This window comes from Cardiocondyla obscurior, linkage group LG20 (genome assembly GCF_019399895.1).
Source record: "Cardiocondyla obscurior isolate alpha-2009 linkage group LG20, Cobs3.1, whole genome shotgun sequence".
Taxonomy (NCBI): Eukaryota; Metazoa; Arthropoda; class Insecta; order Hymenoptera; family Formicidae; genus Cardiocondyla; species Cardiocondyla obscurior.
Genome location: NC_091883.1, coordinates 1,193,732 through 1,209,806, shown reverse-complemented (window position 1 = coordinate 1,209,806; position 16,075 = coordinate 1,193,732). Strand labels below are relative to the sequence as shown.

The 16,075-nt window shown below is 44.9% G+C and overlaps 1 protein-coding gene across 1 annotated transcript in view; it reads right to left on the bottom strand.

Annotated features, from left to right (window-relative positions):
- The window catches only part of Su(var)3-3 (lysine-specific histone demethylase Su(var)3-3), a 78,363-nt gene that overhangs the window by 1,310 nt on the left and 60,978 nt on the right, over nucleotides 1-16,075 (bottom strand). The window contains exons 7-9 of the mRNA XM_070670233.1: nucleotides 1,327-1,619; nucleotides 636-848; nucleotides 262-460 (exon numbers count right to left, since the gene is read on the bottom strand). Of these exons, the coding sequence (XP_070526334.1) occupies nucleotides 262-460; nucleotides 636-848; nucleotides 1,327-1,619 (705 nt within the window). The remainder of the gene's footprint in view (nucleotides 1-261; nucleotides 461-635; nucleotides 849-1,326; nucleotides 1,620-16,075) is intronic.

The following is a 16,075-nucleotide window of genomic DNA, read 5'->3' as shown; positions in this document are numbered from 1 at the left end:
GCGCACACAAGTCGGAAAGGGAGTATCGTAGCGAGGTAAACTGTATCGTGCATCAATCGCAACGTTCTGCAAACGCGAATGATGCTTACGTATTATATATTTACGGGGACGCAAACTCGCAGGGCGCAACAGCAAACGCAAATATAATTCTTCGTCAAAGAAAAATTTAGAAAGATAACCTCTTCGAGGTTTTTGGCAAAATTTATATGTCGCGTAAAAAATTTGATTAAAAATATTAATTGAATATAATTGAAAATTTACCTGCGAAGAAGACCCTCGGTTGCGGCGGTGGTTGATTGAGCAGGTGCGGAGGTGACACCGGTGCCGCTAGGAGATCATAATCGCTCCCAGAACTGCCGACCGCGACAAAACTGTAAGATCCTCGTGCCCAAGGATCCGCTCGCCACCTCGTTACGACGCTTTCGCGCGGTTGCGGTACCACTTGGTTCCCAAAAATACCCTACAACAGAGCAAAGGATCTTTAATCTCTTGTTTTAGTCTTTGCAAAAAACCAATATAAGTAGAAGATTGCAAGGCGTATAAATAATAATTATCAGCGCAACACGCTTATTTAAGTAAAAAATTATTGTCTGGGCCGTCCTTAATTTTTCCAATTAGAAATATCAACCACTTACTTTTAAAACGGCGATGCAACGGCCGACGATAACATCGTCACTGACATTTTCCATTACGCAAGCTGCTTCACCGGCGACGAGGGCCAACAAGACCGGTGCCTTGTATAAGTTCCAGAAGAGAAAGAGCTCACCTCGCGATGCGGTGGTACTTCCCACGTGGCCGAACAAATTAGCCGTTGGATCCCAGAAAATGCGTTCGAAGCATAGCACTACCTGAGAGATTAAAGAAAAATTTACGAAATTGCTATTAGATCGAAATATAAATAGGCTCTTTTTACCTTAGTTTTGACGTAGAGAAAATTAATCGATCCGTACAATTTCGATAAGTTTTTGACGGTATAATTATAAGCTCATTTCGTCTCATTTCGACCGTTGGTTTCTTTCCGAGAGTATAACTGATATTCCTTAATTCGACATACGTAAAACATTTCCGCTCAACTTTTCAATCTGGTTCTCGTTCATTAAAAGAACATACGTTAATTGCTACTAAAGTCACATCCACTGTGCAATCAATGATAAGTCTTAATGCGCGATTAATGCAGTTCGTAATACTCTCACATCAACTCGACAGGGCCGACCGCCGTTCCTCTCGCCAATAGCATAAATTAAGCTGCTTTAAAGACGACAGCGACTTGTCGAAAATACACCACGCGGCAAATACACGCACGCACGCACACACGTTGACACTTACCTTATTTAAATTGCCAAAACCAAGCCGTTGAATGGCCTGAGCCTTCCAATCCGGAAGCGGTGGATTGAAGGTAACCCCGGAAGGTGACGCGGAAGTCTTGAGAACCCCAAGGGGTAGCGTAACCAGAACAGCGTCCGCTTTATAAACGGTATGATTCGTGTGCGAACTGCGGGAGGGTGCAGCCCATACTTCTACGCCATTTGGTCCATATCGTACCGCTCTGACAGCCGTGTTCAATCGAATATCAAGTCCTTCTGAGAGAGCAACAGGTACGCAAGAATAACCGTTGCGAACTGCAAGATAAAAGAGGTAAAGAGCGGATCAGTATTCCAATTTATCGCAATGTCGTATTATAATAAGAAAAATAGTTATCTCTACTTGCACTTGCGCACACATAATACATATAAATATATCTCGCAAAACTCTAGAGAACACGATAAAGAAAATTCTCTCTCTCTCTCTCTCTTTCTCTCCGCAATCGGGAAAAAACTATTTGAGAAGGCGAGAATACCATTAGAAAAGATAGTCACGTAAGGGCGCGTTTAACGAAGTAGGTCGTTGCGTTAAAAGTTTCGTTATACATACATACATATATATGCATATATATAGTGCGTTCCTTTGATTTTGAAGACGAGAATATGCTGAATTGGCGTATCGAAGTGGCACGTACCCTCGGTACCTTGGTGTACGCTTTCACGTTTGGAGGAAAGTAGATCGAATCAAGAGGCTCTCATTCGTTATGCGTTCGTCGTATATGAAAAGACCTCCCTTGTGAAATATCCGCTCGTCGCCCGGCGATGTTATACTCGATGCAATACAGGCCTCATTATGACTTAATTGGATATTTCGTGTAACGTGCGCTTAAATCAGGGCACATGACGCGGACCTAAATTCTCGTAAGCACATTCGAACCCCATAACATCGAGGCGTGTACTAATAATGATACACAGGCGTCTCCACTTAGGGGGTTAATTATGTTGATGGCTACCACGGCGCTAACAAGCACTCTCCTATCGGCGCTGCATCCCATTTCAGAAATTTAAATTTACGCGTGCGCTATGTCAGGCTGAAAGCACGGGCTAATTTAAATTAGCACGCTTCGGGGAGAGAGGGTGCCTATGCATTATCACGATATTTTGAACGACGGAATGCCCCTTGGAGGGACCAGCGGGTACATATTGATTACGCGTAACGTGTCGAACGTCCACGAGATACGATCGACGAAATGTTGCCGCAACCTTGGCCGGCAGCTAATGATCGGTGCGTTCTATCGGGTTCGTTCACAGCGCCCAGAGGCTGTCGGTGTTAACCGGCCGGAATCGATAAATCATCACGTATATAGCACGACGCGGCGTCATCGTCAAAAATTTATACCACTGCCACAGTGAACGTAACCGGAAATGTTCCCAAATATCGCGTATGCGCGCGACAGCTAATGACAAACCGCGCGATGAATTAGTCGTTACATTATTTTTGCATCGATCCCCAATCTATCTTCCATCGAATAAAAGAATCCGCTTGCGACGCTGCTAACAGCTGCAAGTGAAAACGTATCTTAGATTCAGCCATATATAAATAAGTTGCTTCTTGACATCGTTTTAATTATAAAATATTCTGAAATTATAAAAAAACAGATGCGACACGTCCTGTGTAATAATGTAGTTGACAAATCTTTGATTTATGTTTCAAATTAAAAAATTTTTTATTATTTAATCTGTAAAAATAAATGATTAAACGATACCAAAAGTGAGAAACAAATATTTGTAGGAATATAGATTGGGTTAACTCAATTGGATATTCGATTATCGCGGACCGCTCGACATGCCCGACTGTATCTGACGTTGATTACAGAAACCGTTGATAATAAGCGAGAGAATATTCAACAGCCGTACCGCCGGGAAATGACTCGAATTCACGAAAATTATGGTAAGTCGGGGCTGTGTCTCTAACTTACGAGAATGGGAAATTAATTCCTTACTGCGAGGAATGGAGCCGCAATCCAAAATCGTTAATGGGGAAGATAAACTGATTCATTAATCTTGCTTCTTCTGATCGTACGCTGAGGGACTGCGGGACAGGGCGCGGCTCTCCGAGAAAGAGAAAGGGAGAAAAAGTTGACGGCGACGGAGGGACTGTTCGAATGCCGGAAGTTTTTCCCTCCGACGAACGAAGACGCGGTGACTATTCTCGGCTGACCGAGCCGCGTTACGGCCAGCGAAACTGTCGTCGCGACAAGGGAAAGACAAATATTTAAAGGGCAGTCTAGCATAGGTAGCTGAGATCCGTTCCGTCGTAGGGTGGAACAAACACCGTCCGGGATGTTTCACTGCTCTTAACGGGAAGAAAAGGGAATACAATTCAAGTGCGTGGTACGGAAGGTCGCCTCGGCCGGCGCCGTTCCGAGATGCCCTTCTCTGGGGCAGCTTTTCTCGTTCTATCTCGACCATCGGCTCCATATACGCCACCACCACCCTCTCATCCGCGTGTCTTGTCTTCCGTTTGATCTTTGCTCGCAGTATTTTTTGACGGCGAGTCGAACAATTTGTATGCCGCGGTGGTTTTCAATTTACATTTAAATTGGTTGCTTATGGCGTTCTGTCGTCTCGACGGGAGTCGAACCGAGAAGACGGAGGAGAGGAAGAGAACCGCCGCCGCCGCCGCCGCCGCCGCCGCCGCCGCCGCCGCCGCCGCCGCCGTTGCACAGCGTCGGGGAACAGTCAAATACTGAAACGGCCTCGCGAACGTGTGGCGGAACTCTTACCGGGTTCAATGTACCAGCGACGGTGCTTTTTTGCCGGATACGAGCGCCCGCGAGAGAGGAGCCGCGAACGGGAGAGGAAATGCGAAGGAAGAAGAGAGGAAGAAAAAACGAGAGCCCGCCGCGATGCTTTTCTTGTTCACCCATCCGTTATATCAACATTCCAAATCGCGATTCCCGAAGGTATACGGTAGAACGAGCGGGCGTGAGAGAAAACGAGAGTCCGCTCCCGTGCCGCGGAATTTCGCAAGTTCGGCCAAACGACGCCTCCGCTCAAAGTTTCGCTCTCGAGATAACACCATCCTCTGATAATTACATCTCGGCAATGCATCTATTGACTCCGAAAAAAAAAAAAAAAAAAAAAAACCCCTCCACAAAATTAATTCTCCGTTACACGCAACCCCACACGTTACGGATTACGGATGCTGAGACTCCGATATCTCTGACAATTAGTTTCAAACTCTGGCTACGAAGATTCGCTTCTATTTTATCTCCTGCCGCGATTCAAATCTCTCGTAGTAATATAGCACGTCTCTTCCTCCTCCAATTTTAAATAATTTTTCATGGTTTTCGCACAAATTTAGAGGTATTCGCACGTCAGGTACGCTATATCAATTTATTTGTTACACTTGTATGTCAAATTTTTGGACGCGACACGAAGTACTTTCCCAGTCCTTTTTTGATCCTGCGCACATACAATTTCGTTCTGAAATCTGACTGCTTCGAGTGCCCTTTCCGAGATCGCTTGACACGACTCGACAGATTAGATTTACGCCAAGGTTCCCGAAAAAACTTCTTTCCTCCTCCGCCCTCCTGGCGGTGGAGTTTACCATTTGAATGTAAACATAATGAAGCGTGCACAGGGGCGATATAAATACGCCGGAAAGTACGCAGGGTGAAATTCGATACAGGAGTCGCGAGAGCATTTTTTTTTTTCTTCTTTTTTTTCTTTATTCCCTTTCAATCTCGCACGTCTCACGAAAGAGGTTCGCGCGCAAAGCGCTTTTCTTGCTCGCCCATCCGTTATATCAACATTCTAAATCGCAAGTCCCGGAGGTATACAACGCGCAGCTAAAGGCAACTGTTGATACCTTATAGATTGGAAACTTGGGGTGGTGCGAGGTAACACGGGGGTTTTCACCTCCCTGGCTTCGTGCATCTCGTTCGAACGGGCCATACATCACTTTATTATCGCGCTGTAATTGTGTTCTTTTTTTTTTTTTTTTTTAACGTAACCCCGCTGCATCTTGCCTCCGCATCGTGATTCGACATGTAATAACTCTTGCTATCGTTTCATCGATATGCGTTTCTACCGGTAACAATAATCTATAGCACTAAACGTGTTGAACTCATTGTTTTATTGAAATTTGTTACAAGACAAAGTTGGATTGCGCTAACGCGAGGGAACTCACTACAGGCGATAAAGAATAGTTGGCGCAAAAGTTCAGTCAATAACTCGGTTAATTTACTCATTCGTTGTTAAAAAAAATGTTTTCATATAATTAAAAAATGTTCTTTCTGTTAAAAAAAAAAAAAAAAATTATAATAAATAAACTTTTTTTTTTTTGGAGGAATAATTATCGCAAAACTGATTTGCGTTTGGCCGCACTCCGCGCAAGTAGTTGAATTATTCGAAACCGGTTTGACGCCGAGACGCGGAACATTTTACATCACGCTGGCATAATTGGGAGCGAACGCGAACGATTTTTAAGGCTACTTTGTATTTAATCGAATTTTCGCGAGAGCTTACCACGAAGAAGCTACGACCCCGGCGAAATACGGAAGCTGCTTTCCAGACTCCGGTATCGATAAAACGGGCGTGGTCGTTCGTGATAAATACGCACATGCAGCGGATGTGTAAGTCGCTACAAGATACCGCTAAAATTAAGCAGCCCATTAATTTAAAAGATATTAATAAGTCTGAATATTACGTGGCGCGCAACGCAGTGCGGCTTATAACAACGGCGGCGATATGAATACCTCGACGCATATGCATGTTACGTGCCGAAATTTTGTACCTAATTGTTGCACCTCACAACTTACCGAATTATCGGTAATCCAGGAAGAAGAAAAAAAAAGTATTCGCGTCGTTCCGCTGGCGCATCGTGACGTATAATTATCGAAATGGCGAGCCGCTTATTAATACATTGTTGACGGGATGTAGACCGGTTAGGGAGGTAATCGATGTTCTCATGTATCTTCCATGTATCGCAAATATGTAAATTTTAAACGAGGTGTTTCAAAATTACGGCCACTTTCGGTTCCACATGCTTTCGTCAATCTAGATTCGATTCCCTTGCTAGCATATAACTCTGATATAAAAGTGCCATTACCACTTGACGATTGTTTGATTGGTTCAAGAAATTAAAATCTGCAAACTTTATCTTATTAAGAAAAAAAAAAAAAAGAATCGCTTTTGCAACTCTTTAGAAATGATAACGAACGCTACCTGATTGTATTAATTCGAGTTGACGAATAATCGTCCTGTCAGTTTCCAGATGAGTGTTATCGCCGACAATAGACGATTTACAGCGGCGTTTAATGTGACGTTAGCGATTACGTTGCATATCCCTGCACCCCATTCGAGCGTAAAAGCGTAACTTGGAGAAGGCACATCGGGAGAACCGTTCTGCTCGTAATTATCAAATACGCCTCACCATCTTCGCTCCGTTTGTCGCGAGCGGATAATTAAACCCGGAACTCCCGAGCGCGCTTCCCACTATCGGTAGCTTTCCGATTACGTTGCGTTACGGAGGATTAGGGTTCCATGGCAATTGCGAGGGCGGGAAGTAGATTAGGCAGGCTAAAGAAATTGGGTAAAAGGAAAGACACAAGGAGGCAGCGGTGAGGGCGGAAGCAGAGAAAAGAATCGGTGGAGGAAGGAGTTCGCGAGGGTTCGCTCGCGCTGCAAGATATTTGAATACGACTATACCGCGAGAGTAAATCGTCCCGTCCACAAACGGGCAGCGAGCTACACAAGAAACGCATTTGCCTGTCCGCTGGTAGGGGAATAGAAGGCCCACCGACCTGTGGCATAGCGCGAGGAAAGGAGATATCTGTTGCAAGAAAGGTACGATGGGGGCCCGGGTAATACCCCTTCGCGCAAAAGAAAGCGCTATCGACCGAGCTATCTTCCACCACCCGTAGCAGTTGCACCGTAATATATAGGCCGTATCTCAAGCCCGCAAATTGCCTTTTTAAACACAACAAGACGGCCGTGCCCCCCTTTCAATTTACGTGAGTCCCTTTTTCGCTTTTTCGCTTTTTCGCGTGCGCGGTCCATGCCGTTTGCCTCCGGAACCCTCCACCTTCCCACTCGGCAGGTTAGGTTCCTTATCCCTCTCGTTCGTGCTTGGCGGTCGTACCTTTGCCACCCTTTGCCGACATCGTCGTCGACGCCATCGACAACTCCCTTCGCGAACGCGTACCCTTTAACGTGTCCGGCGCCTTGAAAAAGACGTGCCGCATATTATCCTCGATGTAATTACAAGCGCGGAATAATCGGATACCGCGATAGTTCGGGCTGCCGAAGAAAAAAGTAAATTTTCCTCTTAAAGAGACATTTCTCGAAACGACAGACGTTATTTCAACCTAAACGTTAACGTAGGAATCTTATTTTCCAAAAAATTTAATCACGGTATCAAGTATAAAAATAGATGTACCTTTACCTCTCTTTATATAGAATAGTTGTGGGTTGTGAAATAAATTTCGGTGAAAGTTTATTGAAGTGATAAGAGCGCAGTTATGAGTCAATAGATATGCACACGTCTTCTGCTTGCTTAAACGCATTGACGGTTTGAATAGGCACCGGTATTTACATGCTTGCACATATTTATTTTCCCTTGGTAAATTTACATTGTGCTGTAGATCAAACGGCTGGCGAGGCAAATATGTGTTTTGTTCATGGCTGTGTTTTGGGATCGTGAGATTTATATACGTCTTAAACGCAAAGTTGCGCGGTACGAGAAGAAGGTAAAATATCGCACGATAAAACGAATATTCTTGCCGGACCATCGATAGTTTGCCGTTGTCAGTTCATCATATATCGCTAATAAATTAAAACTGTTGAGAGCTCTCTCCGCGTAAATAAATATCAACTAGAAGTAGCAATCGCATATCTATATTTGCGCTATACGACGACGCACGAACGAGAGTAATGCGAATTGTGGCAGGACAGCTCGCGTTTGTTTTATTGCATAATACGTTTCCAGGTAAATGCACCGAGATCTCGAAACCACACAGCGAATTAGAAAAGTCATCGCATTCGCCGGAACAGAGCGCCTACACGCAACGAGAAGACAGCCTGATAGATCATACTCGAATCGATGGTTTTCTTATTGCGAGAGTACCTGTGTCATCGGGATAATTGCGTGCAACGTAATTCGAATGCTATTAAAAACGTGGGACGACGTTTCAAGGGTACTCGTCCGCGCGTGAAAAAATGCACGCGTCTCGAGATTTCAATTTGCAGAAAATATGCCCGATGGTGGCTCATTCAGGCGAAATAATTAGAGAACGTAGAAAAAGAAAAAAAAAGAAAAACGGAAAACCCACAGGATTTTAATCGTAATAAGACGTCAGGGATAAGATCACTCTCTCTCTCTCTCTCGCTCCTTTCCTTTTTTTCTTTTTTTTTTTTTTTTGTTTCCTTCCTCTCTCTTTCTCTCTTTCCACCAGCGGCAAAAGAAAAATGGACTTACCGTGTGGTTAAGCGATCGCGCGGTTGACTCGACAAGATTGTCGATTTATGTTTACATACTCGTTTTACGCGAGACCTCAATAATTAGAGTAGTTACCCCATACCTGTACGTAACGTGCACGTGAAGAGAAGATGCTCCGACCGCGGCCGGATGATGCCAGCGAGGATTTAAAAATGGAAGTACGAGGAGTGCCGAAGGTTTAAACGAGGAGCGATTAATCCCTCCGGGGAACGCGGCTTGAAATTGGCGTATAGTCTTCTGCGCGTTATCTTCGATCGTAAAGCATCGTCATCGGCTCGATACACTTCGTGGATCGCTTATTCATCCTCTTCACGAGTCAATAAAACCGCGGCGTCCCGAATCTTCTTCCTTTCGTTATTTCATCGAGTTTATCTGTTTCAACTTTACACCGCGCTGTCACGATAAAAAAAGAAAAAAAGATAGAACAATCTCTTTTTGTATCCATAATTATACATACGTTAATGTCCTCTGCAGCGCGATGCGTTCACGCGAGATAATATAATCACGATGAAACAAGCTCGGATTGTCGATAATTAATCGCTGCAATAATGAAGGCATTAAACCAATTAACGCTTATGGTTATAAATGCATCCATTTGCTTATTTGATTCGTGTCTAGTTAGTATTTAGTAACGATATTTATTACGTAGTTTTAACGTGATCGACTTATTATTTATATCGTATACACGCGTTGAAACGCATTAAATCGTTACAGTGCATCTCTTCTATATTGGATGTCTTTGCAAACAAAATTAAAATTCCATAAAGCTTTTATCGCATACGACTTTTCTCCCTAACGATAGGCAATTCTACAAGCAGGCAGGAAAAAATTTCATATACAATAAGGGATCAATTCCGCATTCTTTTGTCAGCTAATCCAGCATGCAACTTTAAAATAACCCAAGTAAAAAAACAAATTACCATCGTAGAAAAGTAGGAGAAATTAAACTTCTATATCTCTTTTTAAAAGAGAACGATAAGAATATGAACGTAGTTGCGCTAAACTGAGCCCAGGACAATGCATCGCAAAGAGTAGTTACAGATGAAGGCGCTATGTCGCGGTAACAAAAAAGCGAGCGATCTTGAGCCTTTGTCAAGCCGATGAAGACAATATATGCGACGCGAGGTTGGCAATCGAGGGTCGTTGCGTAATTGAGTTAAAATTATTTCCACCCGGACGCATCTCGAGCGCAATCATTACGACTATTAGCTCGCGTATATATCGGACGGAGCCGAAGGCTTTCCGGGTGGCGACTTTTTCTGGTTTGATGATCACTGTCGGAAGAGAGCGAGCGGACGAAGGGCCCGCCTCTCGCGCTCTCACCTCGCGCGTCGCTCCATCAATCTCTCGTAACCCACCGTGCCGTTTTTACCAGCTCGAAATTTATTACACCGCGCACTCCCTGCCGTCGCCCCATCTTTTGCCCGCTTCTCTCTCTCACTCTCTCTCTTTTTTTTTTCTTTTGCGCGGGAGTGCATCGTCGACGGGCGATCCGCTCCGCAACGATATGCCACGCATTCTCCCTTTCTTCATCCCCATTCCCGAGGGAAAAATCCATCCGACAGATTTGTGATTTTCGTGAGCTCTCGTCGGCTGACGTCAATCACGGAACGGGACGATTCGCGGGTAGACTCCCACGTGAATTTTGACGGAACGACCGTGAACGTTTCGCGGACGAGACGCGGCATCGTTTGGTTTTATCGACGGAAACTCGATTGCGAACCAACGGGCGAGCAAGACTAGCCGTTCGCGCGATCCTGAGGGGATACTTGGTCGAGTTGCTGAACGTCGAATTCCGTGCCGTCGACTCCGATTTTTAAATCAATCGGTGCTTACCTGGCCGGAGAGTATTGGCGCTACACGCTTATATCGTGAATACGAATACAACGAGAAACGCGTTAAACAATTACCTGGCCACATTGCGACGCAACGTTTTAACCGGAGTGCCATTCGATTCCGTTAAAAATGGTTATCGAAGGAGAAGGTGGAGCGTAAAAATTCACCGTCGAAATCTGATAAACGGAATAATCGTTGCTCTTTGGTCGGGCTTTGAAAGTTGAGCGGCGGGGTCCCACGAAACCGCGCGAGCGGTAATTTGAAACACAAGCGAAACTCCGCTATCGGTAAAAACATTAATTTTTACATTCTTTTCTCACTCGCGATTCGCGTTGCTACATTTTCGGCGCGGAACAAATGAAATTATGTATAACATAGCGCGGTCTACTTTCGAAAGTAGCTTCATTGATCCGCGTAACTCGTTCTATTTTGCTCTTATTATCGTGGTGAAACGGGATGCATTTATTATAACCGATATACAAGGCGCGCGCGGCCGTACACGTCGTAACTTTAACGCAGACCGTTAGCCTGCCGATTATATTCTGTAATAGGTACATATAACGGCGAGTATTTCCCGGAATAAAAAGAGGCTGCACTATGCCTTAATATATCAGATTATCTTCGATCGGCTTTATAACGATAATTCAACTCGTTCTTAACAAGCGTCGATTTTTCTGGCAGCCTAATAGCGACTTTCTCCCGTTTGTTACGCGCTTGATCGTATCTCGTTCGAGAATTAATTAATTATTGTCAGTGTCTTTGGAGGGCCTGCGAAATTCCCACAAAATGCACACAAATCTGCGCAAGGGAATATCAATATTTCCCGCGCGCGATTAGAAAGGCCTCGTTAACGTTAGGTGTTGTAAACGAGCGCGAGCGACGAATTACTTTTGCACAGTTTATCTATAATTGTAAGAAACAAAGCTCGCAATGTGCAGCTCGCACGTATAATTGTCTCATAAATGTCTGCTTCAAACAATCATTCTTGTTCCTTATTCCGCACTAAATTATACAAAGAAGTAAATTATATTACTAGGTTGATAATTCTACAACTTTTTATACGTTAGATATGTATTTTCCCCGTTATCTCGTTCTCCTTCGTTAGCGAGGAAGCTTTGTAGAGATTAAGCGTGTATCCACGAACGCGGTCGGACCACGTGACGTAATTATCCGGAATTTTGTTCTTGATAGCCCGTTGTACGACCATATCCGGGCTGCTTAGCGGTTTACCGCGTCCGCTCGTACGCATTGCATCGCAAACGATCCTTCCGTCGGTGCAGCAACTAGCCTTGCGTTACAACGACCGGCTGTAGTTACTCCTAAGGGTCCTTTCGAACGAGCTGAGATTTTAACGCTCGCGGAGCTCCAGAATATCATGTCGGAACGAAACATTCAAGTGTCTAAGGGTACATAAAACGCAGGAACGCTCTATCTCGCCACCCCTTTAGCTTTTTTTTTTTTCTTTTTTTTTTTTTTTTTCTGTACGGATCGAGCCCACTGTGGAGAGTAGCACCGCTGAGGCGGTCCGGCGTCAATAATTCCTACATGTAATGAGGCGGGCTGTTGTTCACAGGCGGACAATAACGCCCATAATTCACCGTTCATTGCGGAACGGAAACCCGTGCCCTGTTTTCTGCAGGATCCTCGGACGAGACTTTCTCCTACCCGATCCCAGAACGACAAGGGCAAGGGCGGGATAAAGGCGGCTGGTTGCTTCGGGCACCGTCAAATTTCAATAAAATTGATTCTTCTCGTCTGTTGGCGGGTAGCCTTGTAAATTTCGCACAGTCGATCGAACGCGTCGCGACGAATTAATGACGCGGCAGCGAGAAGTCGCGCGCGGCCCACTTGACAGGCGGTAGTCGCTCTCTTTTATCGCTCTATCGTCTCCTTTAATTAATTACGGAGATCCGCGCAGATAATTTCAGGGGCGTCAAACGTGCCTCTCCGCAGTAACTCCGCGGGTAAACGTTGTAATTTCCCGTGTCACCCGGGGGACGCGGGTATACCGCCAGGCGACGTCTGAAATTTCGCGGACCCGCCTGCGGAATGCCGAAATTACCGTCGTTTCCCGACACGCGGCAAAGCGAAGTCGATGACTTCGCCATCCAGACAGGCGAGCAGGCAGGCAGGCAGGAGTCACGGTTGCGCTGTGACGTGAGGAGCCGTCTTTGAGCTACGCGGTTGCGTTTATAACCTGTTACGTTGGAATTCCCCAAGAGAGCCTTCGTCATTTAATTTACGTTTAATTACAATCACCGCGCGTACGCGGCTCTCGGTGAAGTTTTAACGTGTTGAGCTAATTTCACGCGCGAGCCCGCGCCGGCGAAAATCGCGCGGCGTAAGTCACTAAGGTGTCGACACGCGTCAATCTTTGGACAATTACCCTCCTTTCCTTGAACGTGACGTGCAAAAAATTTTTCTCAAGCACCTTGAGAAAGAAAAAAAAATTTCTAGCAAGGGGACAAAAGGTATATACCTTTAACAGCGGTATAATTTGCGTAACTGTAAGATGTAAGTGATTCTTGAACGCGATCACGAATACTGTTACGTAGCGCGAATGTGATTTATCACTGTAACGTAAACGATTAACGATGAGACTTTACATCGCGCCATACGCGGACGACGTGTATGAAAAATCATTCGACGTCCGGAGACACTTTTTCTTCCTCCTTTAAACACATATTCGATTCCCGCGCGTGTCTGAGGCAGCTGATAAACGCACCACGGCGGACAGGTGAAGGGCGAAGGGGACGCGACGAAAACGAGGGACTCCGCCAAGGGGAATCCGTTAAAAATACAAATAACGTACAGAAATTACTTTTGTCCCGCTACGGGCGAAGATTTACGGCGAGGCAACAAGCTCGGGCATTGGCGTAGGACTTGGAGACATAAATCAAGGAGAACTTATGAGAGGCCATTCATTAATATTAATAAGCCGTATGTATCCGTCGGGCATAACGATACGATAGTTGCCCGATCGATACCTAGGGGTTTTTCACGGTGTTGATGAGAAACGATGAGTCAAACGAATCGCGGGCTGGACCTCAAACGCCGTCGTCGCGCGAGAAACGGAACTCTCCCTTCGTTCCCTTCGTCGCCGGGACGGACGATCTGCTCACCGAGAGCCTTACAACTCGACGGATGGTATTATATTACGTTACGTTACGTTACGTTACGTTACTTTATATCCGCGATGTATTACGACGTGTTGATCGTGCGATCGTATTCGAGGCGTAACGGTTAACGATAAACTGCCGGCAAAAAAATGCCGGGATGTCGCGGGAGGGCGCGTTTCCGTTAATTAATTTAATTTGGCTTGGGTACGCACGATGATTTATCGCGGCGAAATAAAACCACTAGTCGATACCCGGCCGATAATACATCGTCATTGTAAAGTAACAATTATCCGTGACCTCCTTGGCGTTCCCGATTTGCAAGTCAATGTCAAGTCTGAAGGGGAAAATTATTACGGTATAAATGATATCTCGTGGCGTGTACGCTGAAAAGTAGATATGGCGACGGCAGCTAGCGAACGTGACTTTAACGTCGTGTTTTTTTTTTTTTTTTTTTTTTTTTTATTAATAAACACTTTTTCTTTGCGAGAATGCAATTAAAGAGAGATAATATTATTGTAATAATATATAAAATCAAATAGGTACGTGTTATACATATAAACGACATTTTAAAACAAAAAAGGTGCGCAGGTTGGATTAAGAAAAAAAGGACGAGATATATCCAGTAGCGGAGACAAATGATGCTTAATAGGGACGAGGCTCACGAGGGGATTTGGCGTGTCGCTTGATGCCTATCAGTCAGACATTTAATTAATAACAACACCCAAGCTGGCTGACGTCTCCCGGCGATGTGTATAATAGCCTACACCCACTTGATCATCGGCTGTTTCCTCGCGCTCGTGAATAGGCGAGCGATCGGTGCCACCGCGCGCGCGTTTCGATCAATAACAAATGCGTTTTGGGATTGGAAACGTTTCACGTTTCGAGGCTCAGCATGCTCGAACTTAATTTTTCAGCAAAATAAATGATTAGAGGCGAGAATAGCCGGTGCGTAAGCCCAAAGGATTTTCGACACGTCGGTGGAATACAGCGACCGAGCGTTGTGAAAAATCGCGACAAGACGCGAGTCGTCCCACCGGTTGTATGTCGGGTGCATTAATAAAACCGTCATATAATTAACGTCGACGTTTAACGCCGCGACGAACGGTCGAAATAAAAAATGAGCCCGCGACGTCGGTCGCTGTCGTTCGGGCCGATTCTAAATATCGGATTTATCGCGCCGCGAGAGACACGATGGAAATGTTTAATTCATGAATCCGTGATTGGATGCATTATGACAAAGAAATTCCGAGATTAAGAGGCGTCGTTGACGCGGCGTGGCGCAGTGCGCCGGCCGGTCCGGGAGAGCACACAAACGTGGAGATTACATCATAGATTAAAGAGCGCTATAAATCTACCGTCGACGCGCGCGATAATGAGCTTTGTACGGAGCATTGGACGTCTCCAAAAACGCGATATTAATGCAGTCCATCGTGCGTTTCAGCGTGAGGCATCAATTCTTCTATCGGTCGCGATGCGGCAGAATCCTTGGCCAGCAAAAGCAAAAAAAAAAATAAAAATAAAAAAAAGACGCGGAAGAGTATAAAATAGAAATTAATTGATTAAATTTCACGCTTTATAATAAGATGTCAACGCGGCACGGTTAAAAATTGAAAAGAGAGAGATCAGAAACTAAAAAATACATGTGATGCGAAAAGATGATGCGCGCGAGACACGAAATACGATTTGTGATCGATGAACGAGTATAGTCCGTAAAAAATTCGCTGAATAATAATACTGAACTATATCGATTAGCATACAGATGAATAACTAAATACAGTGACAGACTCATCAGTGATTGAAGATAAATGATACGCTCTTAGCCCGTGGAGCCTTCAACGCTCACCTTTGACGACAGTAAAAAGAGAAACCACTTGAGTGATATTCGTTAAAAGATTGATTTTTATTTAAATTGATATTTTTTTAAAATACTACGACGCGCCCAGCGATCTGATTCCGCGCAAGCAATTAAGAATCAAATGCGTCTTTCTATTTAGACGTATCGCTAATTATTTCAATTAGAGAACGATGTGGGACCATTCAGAGATCTCGTGCCCGCATTTACGACTCCAGAGAATCGCACACGTGTGCCTGGGTGCACGGATGTACACGGGTTAAAGCGCAGAAGAGAGAAACGAGAAGGAGAGAAAGGAGCAAGGACGTAACGCTTGTAACAGGAACGACCGCTCGCCGCGCGGACAGTTCAACGCGGAACGGTAATGATTAAGCGGCTGATTAATTTCAGATTAGCGGTATGAAACTGTACACGCGAGCGATCATAATGGAGTGTCCGCTGCGATTACAACACGGTCTATTAC